Genomic DNA, 20,837 nt, shown 5'->3' with positions numbered 1-20,837 from the left:
GTCACCTCAAGAAATTAATGCCTGGCCAACTTATCATGATCAATATATATATGCACATATTTGGCCTCATATATATATTCTGCAAGTCGTCTAGCTGTTGAAGATTTCTCCGTCACCATCCTCGCTTATGCACAATTTTGTCTTCTTCTCAAGAAATACTAATTAATAACACAAAAATTATTTCCGATGTTTCACTAAAAACAGCCTAAAGATATAGTAAGAAACTTTAATCACTGTCCATGAAAATCGTATGCTTCTTGTAATGAGCTCAGAAAGGGGAACAGCATGATTGACGGCGATATATTCGGTTCGATGCATGTAAATTATAATTACGAATTAATCTCATGACCATGCTCATCAATATACTATCTCTTGTCTCAAATGCAATACCGATACGCACTAAAATTTTAATTTATATCAATTAATTGAGTACAATATATTACCAATAAAAAAATAAGTTCAATTAATGTCTGTATTAGTTAATATGAGTTGATGTTCCAATCTTCAATTTTGAAACAAATCGGGGACTTAATTGATACTCATTTTCATACGAATTGATCTTCGGTGTGGCTACGCAATAATAATTACTATAATGCACAAAACTTACATGTTGAGAATCCATGATTGACTCTTTATGCAATATACCATCAAAATACATTTATAATCGATGATTATAATTTCATCACTAAATACAGTTCTGGAGTAATTAATTTCCTGCTTAAACAGTATAGTATTGAGCCTAAGATTATATTGCATGGTCAACCAATATTATCTCGATCGGTGTCTTTTCTTTCTCAATTCTATCATAAACTCCAAAATTTAGCACTATATAAAAAAAGGGGGTCGTGAGAGAAACACATGATAAAAGATGAAGGTAGTATGTGTTGTGCTTGTTTGTTTTGTATGTGTAACAGTTTTAGCTGGAGGATCAACTAATCCTCTTAACGAACTCCTCAAGGCGGGAAGGACAAAAGCGTCAATTGACCATGTCGACACGCTCCGAAATTATGCACCCGTTTATGTCGGAATTCAACATGGATTAAGGGATGCTGATAAGATCTCTAGCTTACCAGGGCAACCTCAAGTTAATTTTTCTCAGTATTCAGGATATGTGACCATTGATCCCGTCGCCGGTCGAGCATTGTTCTATTATTTTACCCAATCGGAACACCCTTCCGACAAGCCGTTGGTGCTCTGGCTAAATGGAGGTTAGTCTTCGGAGCGTACGTGATACTGAAAAAAATGATCTACGAATTCACAATTTAATTTAATTTCAAGAAATTTATAAACCATTGCATTGATTGGTCTTCGACCGTAGGGCCTGGATGCTCGTCATTGGGATCGGGAGCAATGACCGAACTCGGACCCTTTCGGGTCAACCCAGACGGGAAAACTATGTGGCACAATGAAAATGCCTGGAACAAAGGTGAGATATATATATTAAGGAGGGTTTATTTTTTATGATTAATAATATATATTATTAATTTTTTTTTAATTTTCAATCTCGCTCTTCCAATGATGAATATCTATTAAAATTATTTCGAATAATAATTTTTTTTTTTGACAAATAATAATAAAATTTGTTAAGAATCTAAAAATATTCAAAATTTTAATCCGTGTATCAGTGTATGCCAATAAATAATGAATTAATTTATATTATTTTCATTTACATAAATCAATTTTCAAAAGTAAACGTTTTCTAACGAGTTTTACTCACGTATAAATTTGGTGGGTGATGAAATATTTGCAGGAGCGAATGTGATATTCTTGGAATCTCCGGCGGGAGTGGGATTTTCCTACTCGAACAGGTCGTCGGACTATCTCACCGGAGACGAACAAACTGCGGCCGACACCTACACCTTTCTCCTCAACTGGTTGGAAAGGTTTCCCGACTATAAAAACAGAGACTTCTACATAACCGGAGAGAGTTACGCAGGTCATTACGTCCCTCAACTCGCGGCGCTCATCCTTAAAAACAACAACCAAACACCCATCAACTTGAAAGGGATAGCTGTGAGAAATTAAGATTCACTTTCTAATTAAAACTGCTGTCTTTTTATTTTATTTTAATTGTACCTTTTCTTTTTCAAGATTGGAAATGCGTACATCGACGACGGCGACAATTCGCGGGGAATGTACGAGTTTTATTGGACGCATGCATTGATATCAGATGAAATACATCGAGGAATTGCAGAGAACTGCAATTTCTCATCCGCTGTAACAAATATATGTCGAAATTACACTAATCAGGCAGATGAGTCCATCGGCAACGTCTTCGCTTACGACATCTACGCTCCCTTATGCTCCTCCTCTTCATCTCTATATACTAGTATTTCTTCACAAGATAATCCTAGGGTAAATTCATATATATTGATCAACGTGATAGGTGTATAAACACATGTAAAACTTGATATATTGGTGCATATATAGGTATCAGATTATGACCCATGCTCGGATGATTACGTGTACGCGTATTTAAACAGAGCAGACGTGCAAAAGGCTCTTCACGCCAATTCCACTGGGAACATTCCTGGACCTTGGAACTCCTGCAGGTGCTACACATTATCACATTATAAAATATATATATGTCATCGAGTTTAATTATCAAGAAACTCGTGTTTAATTATATATGCAGCGACGTTGTGCAATACGATGCCAAGGACATCAAGGCAACTGTGATACCTACCATTATAGGGTTGATGGGCAGTGGAATTCGGGTGTGGCTCTTTAGGTAAATTAATCATAATATACTGTTTGAAATCTTAAATAGTAATGAAATTCTTGTTAATTTAATGAATTGATTATTTGCAGTGGAGATACAGACAGTGTGGTGGCAGTAACAGCGACGAGATACTCATTGGACAAAATTGGAGCAGCTGTAAAGACTCCTTGGTATCCTTGGTTCTCCCAAGGCCAGGTGAGATGATTATTTCTGCCTCAAGATTTCTCTCTTAATTTCTCTGTCTAAGTGAATGGTTTGATTGAAGGTTGGAGGTTATGCGGTGGAGTATGAAAACATTACGTTTGTGACGGTGAGAGGAGCTGGCCATTTCGTTCCCAGCTATCAACCTCACCGCGCCCTTACCTTGTTTTCATCTTTCATAGAGGGGAAGCTTCCCCCTAATCACATCTAATTATTATTTTTCACACATTGTATATTTATATCGTTGTACTAAAATTAAAGTTACGTGTGGCTTTGAATTTTTTTAATGTTTACCTTATGATAGTATTATGATATGACTCCAACCTCCTGAAGAATTTAACCCGAAAAGAAAATAATTAATAAGAATAAACCTTTGTAATTTAGAGAAAGGCAGGTTAATTTCTTCATATTGAGATCTGAAATCCCAATAAAATCGATACATGTAACTATGCGAGGCTGAGGCCTATGTTGGTGTTATTAGTCCCTTTCTCTCTTTGAGGCTAATATGCTCCACGTGCTTAATCTAAAACAGAATAACAATGACAATAATTTAAATATAAAAGTGTGTTTTATCTGTAGAACGAAAATTGTCTGCAAATGTCTACAACTTTGATCGGAATAGCAGTGGAAAAATATGCAAACGAGTAAAGACACATGAATTAATTCACTTGCAATTTTTTCTAGTATCTGACTTCTTTATGAGAAAAAATTAATTCTTTTTGCTTCATAAGTTGCATGATTTGGTGGCAACTAAGTCTGAGCTTAAGCAATAAAAAACTTCCTTTGAGACTGTAAGCAGATATAATCACTCAAGTTCAAGCTTAAAGTGAGAGACTGTGGTGATGATCTGTTTGACTGGATTTTGGTAAAAGTTAAGTAGTTCTGTTTAGCTTCATCAAGCATTAGAGGAACCCAATTGATTGACACTATTAGGACTCGTAACTTTAATTTCTTAAAATAGTTTTCATTTAATTGGATAAACAAAAATTTTAGACGTCAACATCAAAGTGAACTTGAACTCGAGACCTTTAACTTCAATCAGGGGCGGATCTAGGATTCAATGTTAGGGGGGGCTGAATCTATTGGACTACGGTGCTTGAAAATATTTACACGGGGTTCGGGGGCGGGAGCCCCCGAAGCAAAATTTTTTGAGCATTCCGTACACTTCATTTTCATGCATTTTTTCAACAATCACTTAATATAATAAGATAATTGTTCGCAATTCAGTTAATTCAACATCAAGTAGATTGAAAGCATATAAAGACGTACTTTTATTCATTTTTCTTAAAAAAAATTGTTTCATCTTCTAAACAAATAAACTAATTTTCATTGTTAGTAATTAGTAATTTTACTTTTACCTTTAGAATTGACTCAAATTTAACATTAAAAATTAACTAAGAAAGAAAAAATGATAAAAATAATATGGATAGTTGGATACTATAAATAACTCAATGCGTTGAGCAATTAATATGGATAGTTGGATACTATAAATAATGTATTACTATATTTTTTCTTGTATTTTTCTATTTATATACACATATATAGATATAAAAAAAATAATAAGAATATATATATATATATATATATATATATATATATTTAAAAAAAAAACTTAAAAATTGGGAGGGGGCTGAAGCCCCCCTGGATCCGCCACTGACTTCAATTATTAATCACTTTATCATTAAGCCAGCACATGCACACATATAATTTTCTTTCTTTTATCCTAGATATATGTAACTTATGGATAAGTTAAATGCCAAATATTTAGAAATTTGAATTTAATGATTAAAAGAAGAAGAAGAAAAAAAGAGTACGCGATATCGAAAATAACATTATATTAGATTGAAAGGTCATCAGCAAAAACCTTGAATTCTGATGCAAAATTCGCTGCGGAGTATATTAATTTTACGATCATTTAATAATAGTGTATTATATCTGTCATTTGCTTGATTTTCGGTTAATTATAGTAACTTGATTGAGGCGTTGAAAATGCAAGGGGGTTCAATTAATTTATACATTTTTAGAGCATGTGATTATTAAGTGCTAAATTACACAATCCCCTAAAATTGACTTTAGAGCTACCTCTACTTATTTGATTGAGGTGGAATTCAGTGGATGGAACGTCAATTGCAATTTGCAGCAGCATATGCCAAAAGAATTATTTCTAGAATGTTAATTTATTTTGTCTCAAGGTCCACTAATACATGTTTAAGACGCATTGTATACATAATTTAAATATTGAAATAAAACATAAGTTTGGTTTCATGGTTGGTTGTGGTTTCGTATGAGCTTTATTCTACAAAATTATGGGAGTTCCCAATATATCAATGTTTATTTTGGTATTGTTGGTAAGACGATGCTTGTCATTTTTAAATTTACAGGTACAATTTTCCACGATGTATAGAAGTATAGGTATGAATTATTCAATCTATTCCGGAAAAAGACAAAACAAATAATTTGTCCAAAAATAACTTTTTATCTCGCATTTGAGTTGCACTCCTCGTGTGTGAATGAAATTTTTATTTTAAAAAAATGTCAAAATTACTACTCCCTCCGTCCCAAACCAAATGGCCCTAAATTTATCGGCACGGAGATTAAGAAATACGTTTAAAGTAAATAAAGTGGGTTGGTGGAATTAAATTGTTTAAATATTAAGTATAGATAGAGTGTGTATTGCCAAAAAAAAAATTGGTCATTTGGAGTGGAACAACCCAAAATAGAAATAGTGTCATTTGGAGTGGGACAGAGGGAGTACAATTCTTGATTAAATTTGTTATACATGCAGATAATGTTGCGATTTTTTTTTTAAACGTAAGATCATCTCATATATTAAGAAATATCTTCAGAAAGCGAGATGCAAAGCAATCGAGGAAACCCAGAAATCCAACACACTGATTGCTGATACGACCGTGCAAATTGCGCAAGACTATGAGCTACACTATTTTTAATTGCTTGATTGGTCAAAAAAATTATAAAAATAATAAATCATAATTAATTTTTCATAGTATTTTTTTTCTGTATGTTAATTACTCCCTCCGTCCCACTCCAATAAGCTCATTTCTTTTGGATACAGAGATTAAGAAAAATTTACTTTTTAGTAGGAAAGTGGTAGTAAAGTGGTGTGATCCACATCAATTAAGTACAACTTTTTTACCCAAAAAGAAAAATAAGCCTATTGGAGTGGAACATCTAAAAAAAAATGAGTCTATTGAAATGAGACGGATGGAGTATAATACCGTACGAAAGAGAAGAATACTTCAAAATGCTCTCAACTTATTATTAGAGGTGAGAAAATGCGAAGTCCAGAATCAGAAAAAGTGGCAAGATATGCAAGACGGGAAAACAGACATTGAAATTAATAATTTAATTTGGTTGATATTTTGGTATAATAATTTCAAGGTTTATATGCAGAAATTAACAATTTAACAAAGAGTCAGTATCCGGAAACAGCGATATTTTTTTTGAGGGACGGAAATAGCGATTTTATGAGAATTGCTTATAATTAATTCTCGTCCACCAAAAATAACAATTAATTGTCTAAATTGCCGGTCCGCAATCATCAATAATGCCAAGTGGGTTGACGACATTTTTGGCAGAAACAATTTTTTTTTTCATTATATTTAAAAGCGATCATGAAGTCCAATTTATTGATAAGATATTTCGTCTTTAATTAATATCGGGCATCTGAATTATCTACAAGGCTTGTATGAATATGCTTTTTTTTCTTTGATAATAACAAATTTTGACTATATGTTCGTTTTGTTTAAAAGAACTTAAGAAATTGAAAATAAAATGATACTTCATCAAATCCCATTAACGATGACTAATTTTTTTTATTTTGAATCATTTCATTAAAAATGACTCATTTTCATAAAAAAAAAATGGGTCTTATCACTTTTATTCAATTAATAAATTTTTCTTTATTTTTGTATCTAAAAGAAGTTATTCATCTTTAATGGGATGGATGAAGTATGTTAAATATATTATAAAATAAATCTGTTGACCCTAACATGAAATTGCTTTGACAAATGAACTCAATTTTAGGACATTGCCATAAAAATCATACCATTTGATCAAAATTGCAAATTGAATACGAATTTTAAATCGTTTTTCATAAAAGAAACAATAGAATTTTCAATCTATGCAATTAATTAAGACAATATATTTCACTTTGTTTGATTTTCTCACATTCCAAAATTTTCTTTGGTCAACCAGGCCAGGATGATATGGTGGCCTTGTTTTTCCTATATTGACGTATATATATAGCATTATAGCTAGTTTCATAAAATCTAAAACAATATATATATATATATATATTTTTTTTTTGTAACAAATTTTTTTGGGTAAAATAAATATTTGTGAACTTTAATATTAAAAACTTTGCATGTAATGACTCACATTGCAATGAGCTTTTTGTATTTTTTTCAATATGCGAGATAATATATACGTGATATTCAAGTATTCTCAATATATAATTTTGCCTTTTTTTAAGCGAATAATTTTGCCTTTTTAGTTGTTATTTTTTCAAAATATCATGATTGAAAGTCCCCGTTTTCACCCTGAATTTTAGATATTGTACGATTTAATTTTGAATAACACCATCTTTTTTACCCTATAAAAAAACCTTTGCATGATTTTTTATGCATCTTTTTTCCCACAAATGGAACAGTTTACAATTGATATGCTTTTTAACATCCTAAAAAAACATCAACATCTTATGATTTTGGTCATTTTATTTCAATATCCTCCAATTTTATTTTAAAGATTATGGCTAATTTCAATTGTTTTGTACTCCCTCCGTCTCGCAAACTTGATCAGTATTTCTTTTCGAATTGTTTCACGAAACTTGTTCACTTTCTTTATGTTCTCTATATATGTGAACATGCTTCAGCAAAATACTCTATTTTTTCTTAAAAGAATGAACATAAAGTAATCATCTTCTGAAGTATTGTAAGGTTTTTCTATAAATAAAAATGAATTTGACAATTGTGGGGTCTGAACCGACAATCATAAGGTTAAAACCTTGTACTATATGATTGAGGTAGATCATTTTCTGCTATCAGTTTTATTCTAAAAAAGTTTTCATAGGAATTTTGTCAGAAAATAACTTTGCATTTCAGACAAGTGATTTTGCTTCTATATATACGACATAGACAACAAATGAACTTATACAAATATAACCTCTTCAGTTCGTAAAAGACCATTTAAATTTTATTTTATAACGAAGTTGAAAAAATGGGTTTTAATTATAAATTAAACGCCTTAATTAAAAGGTCAACTCGTGATGGTTATTTGGTATGCCACTATTAGCTACATCGAGTTCATATGGAACTTTTTATAAATTTTATATGTATTGTAACTTATCCAATTGTAAAAATCATTGATAAATTGTCTGAATAATTTTTGCTGCACAAAAACTAATTTGGAACTAATCGCACGTTAATTTAATTAGTATTTCATCTAGCTAGAATAAAGCATTTGGTACGCATTTGAGGTCGTCTACATCGCGAGACATTTGAAGCCAGTGACATCATTTGCTTCAAAATTTATTTTAATCATGTCACCAAATCTCTACTATTCTTTAATTCTTATTTTCTGCCACACTTGCAGCTGTATATATTTGACGGCAATTTAATTTGGATATGTTATTATCCACTTCCGTCACGTTGAATTATTAATTCGAAGAAATAGCAGAATGAAAATTACAATTAGTTTAATTATTAGCATCTAAATTTTATAAATTATTCCCACAATAACTCGTAGATATGAATTATTTCAGTCAATTTTTTTTTTAAAGATATCTTTCAGTCAAATAGAAATAAATTCAATTATTATTGAGCTCAATTTCCTCTCATGGAAAAATCTGCCACATATTGCTAGCAAAGATTGGATTATCGAAGATTTTCATATTTACTGTCCATTGTTTGGAAAAAATAATAATAAAATAACACAAACCTGCAAAACCAGATTGTATGATCGAAACCAACGGTAAATTAAAAAAATTAAGAGCATTGATGTGTAATGATTATCATGATTACGATACCGATATTCCGTTGCTTGATACTTGCACAGTTGCACGTTCATTTTTTTTTTTCAACTCTATTTCATTTCTACTTAAAAACTCGCCTAAGAAGTCAACTCAAGCAAAAATATAAACTCTGTCCGCACAGTGTAATGTCCAAATCAAGCTGTTGTAAATATATCTAAAATTAAATGAGTGTACAAATTAGAACTTCTCCAAAAAAAAGTGTACGAATTAGATCAAGGAGGAGAGTATGGTATCCATCAAAATTTGGATCCAAAATACAAATTTTGGATAATTTTTTAAAGCATAAATAGTCCATATTAAATTGAATTTGATCACGTCTGTGAATTTTGACTTGTCAAATAATTTAACACAAATCTTTCATAAGCAATCATATATCTATATTAAAACTGATCAATTACAAGTAATTCAAATTAATATGAATAGCTATGTATAAAGATTAATACTATTTTTCATAAAACATTAACTATGATATTATTCTTAAAATAATTTAGTATATGCAGAAGTGTAAAAAAAGTTGTTAAGAGGTGGTAATGAAGAGCATAAGAGTGGATAGACAAAAGCATTAATCTGTGATATAAAAGAGGCCCCACCCCTCAGTCAAAGCGTAGCCCCCTTCCTCCCCATTTCCCATCCCAACATTTATATAACGAACCTCCATTCCTCGCCACCTCTTTGCAGGGCCACTCTCATATACAATTTCTCACACACACACACACACTAAATTAAAGCAATGGAGATGGAGGTGATGATGCCCTCCCCCGCTCGCGACTTCAACTTCGACAGCGCCTCCACCACCCCCTTCATCAGCGCCCCCTCCAGCCCCCAACGCTTCGGCTCCTTCTTCTACAGCGCCCCCACCAGCCCCTCCCGCATCTCCGCCAACATCCCCTTCCACTGGGAGGAGCGCCCCGGCACCCCCAAGACCGCCACCTCCTCCAACTACGGCGACGCCGCCGATCAGGACCTCGACGACGCCGACTTCGCCTTCGACTTCAGCGGCCACCTCGAGCGCCACTCCCTCCCCGCCGACGAGCTCTTCCACGGCGGCCAGATCAAGCCCCTCAAACCCCCGCCCCCCTTCCACTACGACCCCCACCGCCCCCCCAAATCCCCCCGCAAGGCCTTCTCCCCCCGCCACCGCGTCAGAGACGTCGACCCCTTCGCCGCCGCCATTGAACAAACAACCAAAAAGAACACCACCGCCGACAGAAGAGGGAGAGAGAGAAAGCAGCAGCCGCCACCATCATCAAGAGAGAGAAACAAGGGGTCGTCGCGATCGCTCTCCCCCTTCCGCGTCTCCGACCTCCTCTTCGACCCCGCGGAAAACGACACCGTGAATGAAGAAGATAATCCCAAAACCAATAATAACAACTCGATATTCTCTTCCTCGTTTTGGTACAAGAAGTGGAAGATCAAAGACCTCCTGCTGTTCAGGAGCGCGTCGGAGAGCCGCGCCAAGGACAAGCAATACTCGCAGCTGAAGAAAACCCCACGCGCCGACGACGTCAGGAACTCCAGCTTCCGATCCACCGACAGCGCGGGCTCCGTTTCCAGCCGGAGGCCGCCGATCTCCGCGCACGAGCTGCATTACACGGTCAACAGGGCCTTCTCCGAGGAGATGAGGCGGCGGACGTTGCTGCCGTACAAGCAAGGATTGTTGGGATGCTTAGGGTTTAATCCCGCCGCGCCGGACATGTCTAAGGGGATTAGCCCCGCCACTTCTTTGCCGCGGGTCTGAAAATTTCGAAAAATTAATCTCTTTTATTTGATTCATCTTGTTCGTCCATGTACACGTTCTTTTTTTTTTTTTTGGATCATGATAAGTTGATTAGGAAATTGTTGCGGATAGCGTATGTAGAGGAATAATAATACTTTTATTTTTATACAGTACTATATGATATTCATATGATATGATGAGACGATTCAATTTGTACACGTAACGTTTGTTCTTACTTTTGAAATTATAGCCATCTTAATGTTGATTACTCGAAAAAGTTGGTTTATTTTAGTTGGTGTTGGAGGTGCAATAATAATAAATCTTGAACCGGTCACTCAGGTTTTGACAATTTAAATAGTATGGTCGTGCAGTATATTTATTTATATATATGGATAGAGACGATAGTGTAGTGAAATTTAAGAATATATATGTGGTGTGGCGCCCATACTTGGAGAAGTGGTAATTCATAATTTAGAGAATATTAACCAACATGGTAGTGATCGTGAAATTGTACGTATTGGAAAAGAAAGAAACATGAAAAAACATTTGTCCGCTCAATGATGAGTCGGGGGATTTTTTAGGACATTAACTTAGATTAATTTGAAAATTAGGACAATAACTTTCGGACTTGTAAAAATAGGACACTAATTATTTTTTTAGAGTAAAATAGGACACTAATTAATAAGTGTCGTAAAAATAGGACATTTCTCAGCCGATAATTGGCTAAAAAATGTCCTGCGGATGCAACACTTATTAATTAGTGTCCTATTTTACTCTAAAAAAAATTAGTGTCCTATTTTTACAAGTTCGAAAGTTATTGTCTTAATTTCCAAATCAATCTAAGTTATTGTCCTAAAAAACCCTCGAACTTGCTCAATGATCATTGAGTAGAGGGATTTTATTAACACACATTAAAATATGTACCCACTCCGTTCAATTATAAGTGGTTCAAAAATTTTCTACATGGGAATTAAGAAAAAATGTGTAAATTGGTTAAAAGTGGCAGGGTCTGCACTTTTTTAAGGGTAAAAATTTTCCATTTATGAAAACATGCTACTTATAATGGAACGTCTAAAAATGAAATACAAGCAACTTATAGTGGGGCGGAGGGAGTAGATTTCATATTCTTAATTAGATCGTTAATTTGATGCAATTTTAGTGGAGTAATAGTTGGCTAGTACTAAAAATATATTTACCAGAAACTTGAAGATATATGTGTGGGGACCCTATATGTGTGTGTCTAAAATTTATAGTTACGATGAAATAGAGATCTCATAAAAAGATAAAAGATAAAGAAAATATCTATAATTTTTTTAAAAAAACACAAAGACGCAAATTAATGGCCGAACCTCAACAAAACTTTTTTGATGAAGATCCCGTGAAAAAAATACCGGAAAAAGACTATTAGTCTATTATCAAAATAAAAGGAGTTTCTTTAACAAAATAGACAACTTCAAATAATCAACCAAAAGAACTGTAATCAACGGGGCCTGACCTATCAAGATTCAAGACCTAGACCCAAGCACGTCAGGTGTCTATAATTTATAGTTATGAGATTTAAACTAACAATGAATAAATTTATATGAGTTTATGGAATTATATTTTGACATAAAAATTACATGAATGTTGTAATTCTAGACAACTATTATTATTCATTATTAATTATTTTATTATCATATTTAGAGGAGAATATGATTGGCTCTTTGCAATCGAATCTGATGTATGCCCATGGTAGCTCTTACTATTTTTCTTTTATTATTTTTTCTTGCATGATCAGCAAGCTATATATAATATTCTAAATGATCACTAAACTATGGTGGCTAATCTGTCGAAATGATTACGGTTGGAAGATAAATATTTGTGCCCCCACAATCTACGACTTTGTGTCATGTCCCATAAATTTGTATATTTAGTACAGTCTCGTATATTCTAGTAATTAATATTTTCCACCAAAACTGCTTTTTAATAAATCTATAAAAAGAAATATACTTATTGCTTATGCTTACATCTGTATATGCAAAAATGGACATTATATTGGGTAGATATATCTAAGTACAATTTACATTAATCGTGAAACATTTCAGATATCGCGTCGAAATTGTAATTCGAATAAAAATGGTTATATGTTTTTATCCATTAACCCTAAATTAATTAAGAATTAATTGTCGGTATATATAAATTATTGGACACCGAATTCTAATTTTACATACAAACTTTAAAAGATAAGGTGGTAATTACTGAACTTTCATTATATTTTAAATATGATTTTACTACCAATCGAGATTTCGATCAAATTTACTATTGACATATCTAGCCAAATAATTTGATTTTGCATGCTTTTTAATAGTGGTTGCAATATATGATCACATACGTCATTTTATTTTCCCGCCAATTATGTCATGTCAATTATTTAGTTTTAGTCATATCAGCAGTAAATTTGGCTGAAATTTCAATTGATCAATAGTTTGATAATCATCGCGATATATTTTAAAATTTGTATGCAAAATTAAAATGTGATGAAAATTTAGTAATTATCATACTACTTTTTAAAGTTTGTAAGTAAAATCTGAATTTGATGAAAGTTCAATAATTGTAGAGGCAATTAACCCATTAATTAATTGAATCTTTAATCTCTTATGATTTTTTTTAAAAAATACAAACTTATCCAATTTAAATGCACCAAAATGGAGAAACATCATTCCGATGTGTCACATTAATTTCATTAGGCAATAGTAACAAAAAAGTGGTGCCACCAAACCTTGCACAATTAGTTTTCTTTTTGACAAAAAGGTGAATTGTGTTACATAATGTAAGGAAAAGAATTCAAATCAAACACTGTAATTGTGTTACCTTTTTCCAACTTCACTTTTTCTTGCTTTAATATTTTCTTCTTCTTTTTTTTTTCAGTCGGAGCATATTCTGTCACAGATGAGGAGGGTACATGAATTTCGTTAGGCTAATGGTGGGTGTAATCATTAATCACAGGTGTTTGCTTTTGTTTTTCTGTTTTTTCTTTTATCGAATAGAAAAGGTTAATTGATTTTCTTTTAATGATGACAGCTAGTTGAAAATAACTTTAAATGACATCCGATTCGTGTCCTCTATTCTAAAAAATTTAAATATTTTATTTTCTATTTTAACAATGTTAATAGATTGTGGGTGTATATTATGATACTATCATGTCATTTTAATATACATGATTTATATAAATAATAAAGAGTAAAAGATGATATACATTTCGAATAAAAAAATAGTGTGCTCTACTTTCTCTCATATTATAATTTTGTGATTTTTTTTTATGTGAAACGATTGTTGTTGAGAAAAAAAATAATATTAACAAAACAACAACAATTAGGTAGTCATCTCCTTGCTCTATAGCATAAAATCCGGCTCTTCTTCAATATCGTACATGCCTATGTTTTAATATTATGTTATACCGTTTACTAATATGACAATTATATTCTCGTATAATTAATTGAAGTCAATAGAACATGTCAATACAAAATGCAGTAAAAATATAAAGTAGTCAAGGAGTGAGTACTATTGGATTCTGACAAATTACGTTGAATCTTGAACAATTGGAAAAGTCTAAGATGTTGACCAATGGAAAATTTACATTTGATTTCTAGAGAATAAATCATGCAATTCACATGATCATTTTTTGAAGGAGGCAATCACATGATAATTAAGAATCTAAGCTTTTAATTTTTTTTTTTTTTTTTTTTTGAGGCGATAAGCTTTTAGAATTTGAATGAAAATATTATAGAGAAACAAATAAGAACAAAATTTACAAGGCTCGCGTAAACGAATGGACGGTGGGCCGGGATGAAAACTGCATATATTTTATTGTTATTTTTGTCAAAATATAATTTGCACTTCACCTCTCACGTTGAGATTTATTTTTGCAAACCCGTAAGACAATATCACAAAATACTTCACAATATTTTTTTAAAAAAGCTAAAATATATTATCCGAAATAACAAAAGCAAATGGAAAGGTCACACCAGACTATTGGCATTTAATTATATGATGTTTGGTGAGATAATCCACTCTATGATATCAATGAAACCAATAGCCACCAACCCGCCCACGTTAATAGATGTATTTATTACATCCTAATGTAATAACTAATGAGAAGACCAAAAAAACAAAAATTAACCATCTAATGAGAGATCACATCTATCCAGCTCTGTCACAAATTTAAAGACAAAAAATAATAACACGTCACTTTCATCACCTAGTGCAAAATTTTATAAGGTCTCACATGTAGACATTACAGACGCACAAGAGAATTTGTGAAATTTTATAATTCGTGTAACACTCACGCTGTCAAAATCAAATAGAAAAAAAAGTACATTAGTGAAACTGTGAAAGATGTTATAAAATTATAATATCTCCAGATAAAAATATCCAAAATAGACCGCGACATCACCCTTACATCCGGCAACATGGCAGCAAAATCAAGTGGAGAAAAATTCATAATCATCGCATAACTAACACATCCAATCATATGAAATAATGAAAACACATAGTAATAAAAATGATGATTCTCAACTCCGAAAAATGTCAAACTCCACTCAATAGTAAAAGGCTACCCAGAATAATTAATTGGGGTATTTAAGCAATTAGTTTAGGGGAGGGGGGGGTCCGAATTATTCTAGTCGTGAAGAATAAATGGAGAAAATGTGGGTGGCAGAGCAAAAAAATTAAATAGAGTGTTGACTAAATTGACTAAGAAGTAAATGCAGTGTGAACATTGAGAGGAAGAAAATCAAACTCATGCGGCAGACCGCCCACCACCATGTGCCGCCGTCATCCACTCAGGGAACCACCGCCGACTTCTTTGAACTCCAGTCAATTCTCACCAACTTGTTAGGAAGCAACAAAGAAACCTGTCGATATATTATTCACTCTCTTTCTCCCCTATATATTTACATCTTTTTTTCTTTTTATGAGAGAGACCCCGCAGTGCGCTCTAGGTAAAACTCTACTTCTGTATATTAGCTCGAAAAACACATTAAAGAGGAAAACCGTATTAGAAAACCCAGCACAATGGTCGACATAGAAGGCATTAGTGGATCCAAACTCATTCTCTCTATCCTACCCCATTCCTCTCTTCCTAATGCATCAAGAGAGCAGTTTATGTGGAAACGATAAACAACTATTTATACAACATAAACCATTTAGTTTCAAGCGTTTCTGGGTAAACGGGAGCAAATAGAAAAGGGAAAGGTTTTTGCTTCATCAAATATTCAGAAATTTTGAAGAATTACCCATGTAAAGCTATAATCTTTGGTGGATACATCAAAGTTCGTCATCTCTCGACCTACAAACAGAAATGCAGGTCCATTAATACATGGTTCAAGTCGGTGCACAAACATTGCCGTATTCACCTTTTCCTGCAATGAAAAAATAGCAGATGCCAAATCGTCTGAGTGCATGGATCACTTTGCCACTTTAAGTGTTGGACTCCTGCATAGGTCATGTTCGGACAATCAGACTATGAACTACTTCAGGGAAAATTCTACTGGGACATCTTTTTTAACACAAAATTGATAGATTGAAAATGTGGAACATAAGTTCCTGAATATGTCTAGTATAGTCGATTGCGATTTTGAAATTCACCTCTTACAACAACATGGAAGGGTTTCTGGAAGCAAACACGTATATCAGGGCCTGTACAGACCGAGCAATGGTTTCTCCCTCTGTTCAACTCTCTTCCTCGCAGCCTCCCTAGCCTTCAGTGCAGCTGCTTCCTCTTTAGACACAGCTTTGGGCTTCTCATCTGGTCGCTTTCTCTTGACAGCAACCGAGGAGGATTTAGCGCCTTTCACAGATCTCATCGGATTGAGTGGCGTGGAAATCAAACGTCCGGGTGGAGGTCCACTTTCAGAGGTTGAGCCTCCAGCACTTGATATATTCTCCGATGCTGATGGTGGCTTTCCCAAGTTAGGTCTCGTCTTGATAGACCTTGGAGAAGCTCGAAATGCTGCAAGTGCCTCTTCTTGTGGCACCCATTTACCTGTTGTATCAGCATATTATTAGAGAAGTATCTGATAGGCAAAAGTCACTGCAGAAATTACTAAAGAAAATGTGGTTACCCAGAGAATCACTATAGTAGAAACCAGAATTGGGATCATAGTGAAAACCAGTTGTTTGATTGTAGTAGTAGCCTGATGAACTGTCTTGCTCCCACTCTGTCCATCGAGAGAGAAAAGTAAATAGAACAAATTGAAAAGTTCAGTCGAGAAAATTATAACAGATATGCAATCCAACAGCAAAAACAATTCGTCTACAAGTTTATGGTTGATCAAAGAAACTCCATTCAATCAAATATAGGGAGCTTTACATGTGCAAGTTTTCAAATGATTTGACAGCCTTGACATATCAAATTATTGGCTAGATGAAAGCATTATTATATTTTTCACTAACATTGAGCAGATTATGCACATGAGAGTCTCATGGTTGGTCTGGTATCGCAAATGATGGTATCCCTGAATCATATAAACAATGTTTGAATACTGATTAGACTAAAGACTTAAAGTAGTCCTATATGTAAATTCATGAGACAGACATGAATCACATTAAACAAATAATTTTATTGATTAGGACATCGACAAACATATCATCAGCCCAATTAAATTACAGATTGTGAAACGAATTTGTATCACTATCACCTCCAGGCATACTGGATCCATCAGCAGTTTCTAGATCTTCACCAATGAGTGCCTGGGCATTGGACTCCCTTGCCTCTTGAAAAGATGCTAAATCTTTCTGGTAGCTGCGCTTGGCTTTCTGAGACAAGTAAATTATAAAAGAGCCAGAGTAAACAACATATAAGTAAAAGTATAGATAGTAGCAGCTCAAGGGTTTTATGCTGAACGAATATTATAAAGATAAACTTGTAAAAGATTCTCAGATACATTACCTAAATATCAATAAACTTACACAATTATTATGAACAATACTATGCATAGAATCTCATACTGCAGGATATCCAATACCATGGGAGGTATATTAACTTAACTATTAAGCATTACCAATGGCAAAATTACAGCTATAATGAGATATGATGGTTTTGTGTTTATACTCATTAATCATAAGGGACCATTTGGGGAATATACTAAAATAAGATCTGGTTTTGAGTACAAGGAAAAATGAGAATAGAAAATGAAGAAGATCAATGTACCAGATAAATAAGTGGGTAATGTCTGAATAGACTATAAGTAGCAATTAGTCATACCAGTAAACTAACAAAATTCATGAACAGAAAATGGATGACTTGTGATAAGGAACATGCCTTTCACTATAATAACCAACAAATGTCTATGAGCATCAAAATTCAAGTATGCTTCACAGGTTTACTTGACGTATCGAATTGCCCCCAGACAGGTAAATAAAAATCATCAAATTGCAAATTAACACTATTCAATCTTTTTCCCCTTTTTATTAAACTAAGTTGGTCCCGTTTTGAGTTAGATAATAATAGCCCACATACAAAATAGTATGATAATTTGATAAGGGATAACTCACGGCTTCTATCTGTTCCAGGACTTTAGCTGCTTGCTTTTGTTCCTTATCTTTTTTTGCCTTATCTTCCCGCATAGTATTAAGCCTCTTGGTGACACTGTCCTTGTGCCGCTGGCCAAGCTCATGATTTCTTATGCTGGCGGGATTGTTGGAAATGTAAATCTTACAGGTGTCACACCACTTGTTACCCTGACTGACCCAAAACTGGAGACAGGAAAAGGAAAGGTTTTTCAGACAGCATTAACAATATATTGATAAAAAAAAATACAAAAACCACGGAAAAAATAATTGAACAAATATGATTTTGATGCATTAAGAAAGATTGTCTTGTTTTTGCAGGGATATGGGGAGAGGCAAGCAGCCACACAGCATAACCCCTTCATCTTTTCGTGATTGCAGTATACACTTGTAAATGCATTTTCAAGTTAAACAAGCAACTCAATATGCCTAAACTAAAACAAAGTCCACTTGGTCGATCATGAATTTAGAAGTCTGACAAGCCAAAACTACGAGCAGCAGATGGATCAACACTTTTTTATCTTATTTCAGCTCCTAAATCAATGCTTGGGAAATCGGATTCAAATACTCAATCTGATCTACGCATTGCATAATTAACACTATCTTTCAGAAATCGGATTTAAATATCCTTGAATTCAGATTCTTCATTCGTACTGAAAAAACCATCATTCCATTTTGTCAAACGCGGCCTAGATCAAAGTTAAAATGTTCTTTTTATAAAGACATGTATAAGATTATGATTACACCAACCAGACGAAATCAATAACTCAAACATGTCCACGTAATCTCTATGCTTTAAACGCGCATTTGGAGCTTTAAATTAGAAATTTGAAGCGAGAAAAAATAAAATCGGAATGCATCGAAAGACTTCTGCTCGTACCTCTGTCATGGCTGAAAGTGATTTTGATCAACTTCAGTTCCCGGAGAAGAAGAAAAAGTTTTCGTAGGAGCTCAAATAATAAACCCTAACAAAATAATTACCCACTTTTCCCCTATTTCCTCTTGCGCACAACGACGCCGTTTTCAGATTTTAAAATTGCCAGGAAAAAATCGTTGGGCCTTTTCTATTTGGGAGGTGGCCCGCAACAATTCGAATTCTCGATTGGCCACATATCATTGTTCTGGTTAGATTGGCCCAATGCTTGCGTAAAAATTAAAAAGAATATTCATTTATCATTTGCCACATCACATTAGTTGTTTCCCATCGAACATCGCCTAATTTCTAGGCGATCTAATGTAGGGATGATCTTCTCCGAGTTCAAAGGGAGGTTCTGTTTCCTCTATGTCTTCTTACAACGCCGGGAAAGTGCGCGTTATGGATTAAGGGCATCTGATGCATTCGATAATTCGCGCTGTCAAAATGCATTCAAGTTTATTTTAATTCGATTACAAAATCACGAGCTAAAAAGTTTGAGGAGGAATTGAATGCATTGATTCAATAAATTCTTACTCAATACCATTTTGGTGGTCAGATGCTAAGATGTGCAAAAGTTTTGTTATCAATTATCTCAAGTCATGAGTAAAATTACACACAAATTTAATACTAATTGAATTTGCTTATATAAATATTATGATGATTTAAATAATTAAACAGGGAATATCAATTGTATGGTTTTAATAGTCTCAGATTGAAACAGCATGGTGAATATCTTGCATCAAAAGGTATTTCATTTAGTCTTTATATTCGTGTATATAAAAGTAGAATAATTTTAGGGTTAATTGTAGTTTATGATATAAATTTTAGAATCATTTGTAAATATGGCCCGAATTTAAAATATACAAAATAATAGTTTGAACTTTGAAGTCATTGATAAAAATAGCATAAACTTAAAAAAAATACAAAAAGTAGCCTGAACTTTAAAATTATTTGTACAAATGGCCTAAATTTTAAAAAAATACAGAACAATGATCTAAACTTTGGAATCATTTGTAAAAATGACCAAAACTTTGAAATCATTTATAAAAATGATCTAATTTTATGTTTTGACAAGTAATTTGTACTTTTTGCAAGTATCATGCAATATGTGAAATAAAGTGATTGTTTTTAATAGTAATAAAATATACTCGCTCTGTTTATAAAAATTAGTACCTTTTCATTTTTAGATATTTTCTACCACATGGTGAGTCTATTTACCCACTGGAGTAATTATTAACGCTATATTTTGAGTGAGATTTTTTCTGTACACAATCATTTTTATTAAAACTCGTAAAATTCATTTTTAGCATTATTTTTTGTAGGATGAAAAAATATATATATAGATATACTTCATTCGTCCCAATTCAATAGGTCACATATATAGTTTGGACACGGATGTTAAAAATGAATAGTTTATAATGAAATATGAGATATAAAGTAATTTTTTTAAATGCTATATTTGTTTAAAATTGAAGAGAGAATGAAAATATTGTCTCACGCCTTTTTGTAATAATGAGAGGGGAAGGTCGTGTTAAATTAGAAAATGTCACAATTTTTCAGGGATGAAGTAAGTATTTTTTTAGGGTTATTAGCTTGTAAATACACAAACTTTTTATATTTTCTGAAATTTAACATGACTTTTATTTTTAGCCCACAAATACACGAACTTAGCATTTTTTCTGAT

The 20,837-nt window shown here is 33.2% G+C and overlaps 3 protein-coding genes across 5 annotated transcripts; 2 read left to right on the top strand and 1 right to left on the bottom strand.

Annotated features, from left to right (window-relative positions):
* Window positions 1–850: 850 nt before the first annotated feature.
* On the top strand, window positions 851–3,169 carry LOC131004726 (serine carboxypeptidase 1-like). The gene is made up of 8 exons (XM_057931464.1): window positions 851–1,208; window positions 1,319–1,426; window positions 1,751–2,013; window positions 2,092–2,355; window positions 2,431–2,552; window positions 2,636–2,731; window positions 2,812–2,917; window positions 2,988–3,169. Exons 1-8 carry the CDS (start codon window positions 869–871, stop codon window positions 3,132–3,134), a joined length of 1,446 nt encoding a protein of 481 aa, XP_057787447.1. The 5' UTR covers window positions 851–868; the 3' UTR covers window positions 3,135–3,169.
* Window positions 3,170–9,510: 6,341 nt separating this feature from the next.
* LOC131004725 (uncharacterized) lies at window positions 9,511–10,907 on the top strand. The gene has a single exon (XM_057931462.1). It carries the CDS (start codon window positions 9,703–9,705, stop codon window positions 10,708–10,710), a length of 1,008 nt encoding a protein of 335 aa, XP_057787445.1. The 5' UTR covers window positions 9,511–9,702; the 3' UTR covers window positions 10,711–10,907.
* Window positions 10,908–15,828: 4,921 nt separating this feature from the next.
* Window positions 15,829–19,440, bottom strand: LOC131004724 (zinc finger protein ZOP1). Of its 3 annotated transcripts, none has more exons than XR_009095094.1 (7): window positions 19,118–19,276; window positions 18,223–18,423; window positions 17,367–17,484; window positions 16,791–16,886; window positions 16,315–16,711; window positions 16,083–16,161; window positions 15,829–16,015 (listed from the first exon to the last, which is right to left on the bottom strand). XR_009095094.1 is itself a non-coding variant. In XM_057931460.1 (7 exons), exons 2-6 carry the CDS (start codon window positions 19,124–19,126, stop codon window positions 16,359–16,361), a joined length of 777 nt encoding a protein of 258 aa, XP_057787443.1. In that variant the 5' UTR covers window positions 19,127–19,301; window positions 19,348–19,440; the 3' UTR covers window positions 15,829–16,161; window positions 16,315–16,358. The 3 variants fall into 3 exon arrangements, 2 of the variants coding, with proteins under 2 accessions (XP_057787443.1, XP_057787444.1); XM_057931460.1 differs by adding an exon at window positions 19,348–19,440 and having other exon boundaries at window positions 15,829–16,161; window positions 19,118–19,301; XM_057931461.1 differs by having other exon boundaries at window positions 15,829–16,711; window positions 19,118–19,424.
* Between the last annotated feature and the right edge of the window lie 1,397 nt (window positions 19,441–20,837).

Source organism: Salvia miltiorrhiza, unplaced genomic scaffold, assembly GCF_028751815.1.
Source record: "Salvia miltiorrhiza cultivar Shanhuang (shh) unplaced genomic scaffold, IMPLAD_Smil_shh original_scaffold_455, whole genome shotgun sequence".
Lineage (NCBI taxonomy): Eukaryota > Viridiplantae > Streptophyta > Magnoliopsida > Lamiales > Lamiaceae > Salvia > Salvia miltiorrhiza.
This window is presented reverse-complemented; position numbering and strand designations above follow the sequence as displayed.

Excerpts from the sequence above, each read along its gene's own strand:
- LOC131004726 (XM_057931464.1), top strand. The coding sequence starts at position 869 with ATGAAGGTAGTATGTGTTGTGCTTGTTTGTTTTGTATGTGTAACAGTT. Across the intron at positions 1,209-1,318 it reads GGTGCTCTGGCTAAATGGAG|GGCCTGGATGCTCGTCATTG; the intron begins GTTAGTCTTCGG and ends CTTCGACCGTAG. Across the intron at positions 2,356-2,430 it reads CTTCACAAGATAATCCTAGG|GTATCAGATTATGACCCATG; the intron begins GTAAATTCATAT and ends GTGCATATATAG.
- LOC131004725 (XM_057931462.1), top strand. The coding sequence starts at position 9,703 with ATGGAGATGGAGGTGATGATGCCCTCCCCCGCTCGCGACTTCAACTTC.
- LOC131004724 (XM_057931460.1), bottom strand. Across the intron at positions 17,485-18,222 it reads TCCTGGAACAGATAGAAGCC|AAAGCCAAGCGCAGCTACCA; the intron begins GTGAGTTATCCC and ends TACTTGTCTCAG. Across the intron at positions 16,712-16,790 it reads CTACTATAGTGATTCTCTGG|GTAAATGGGTGCCACAAGAA; the intron begins GTAACCACATTT and ends CTGATACAACAG.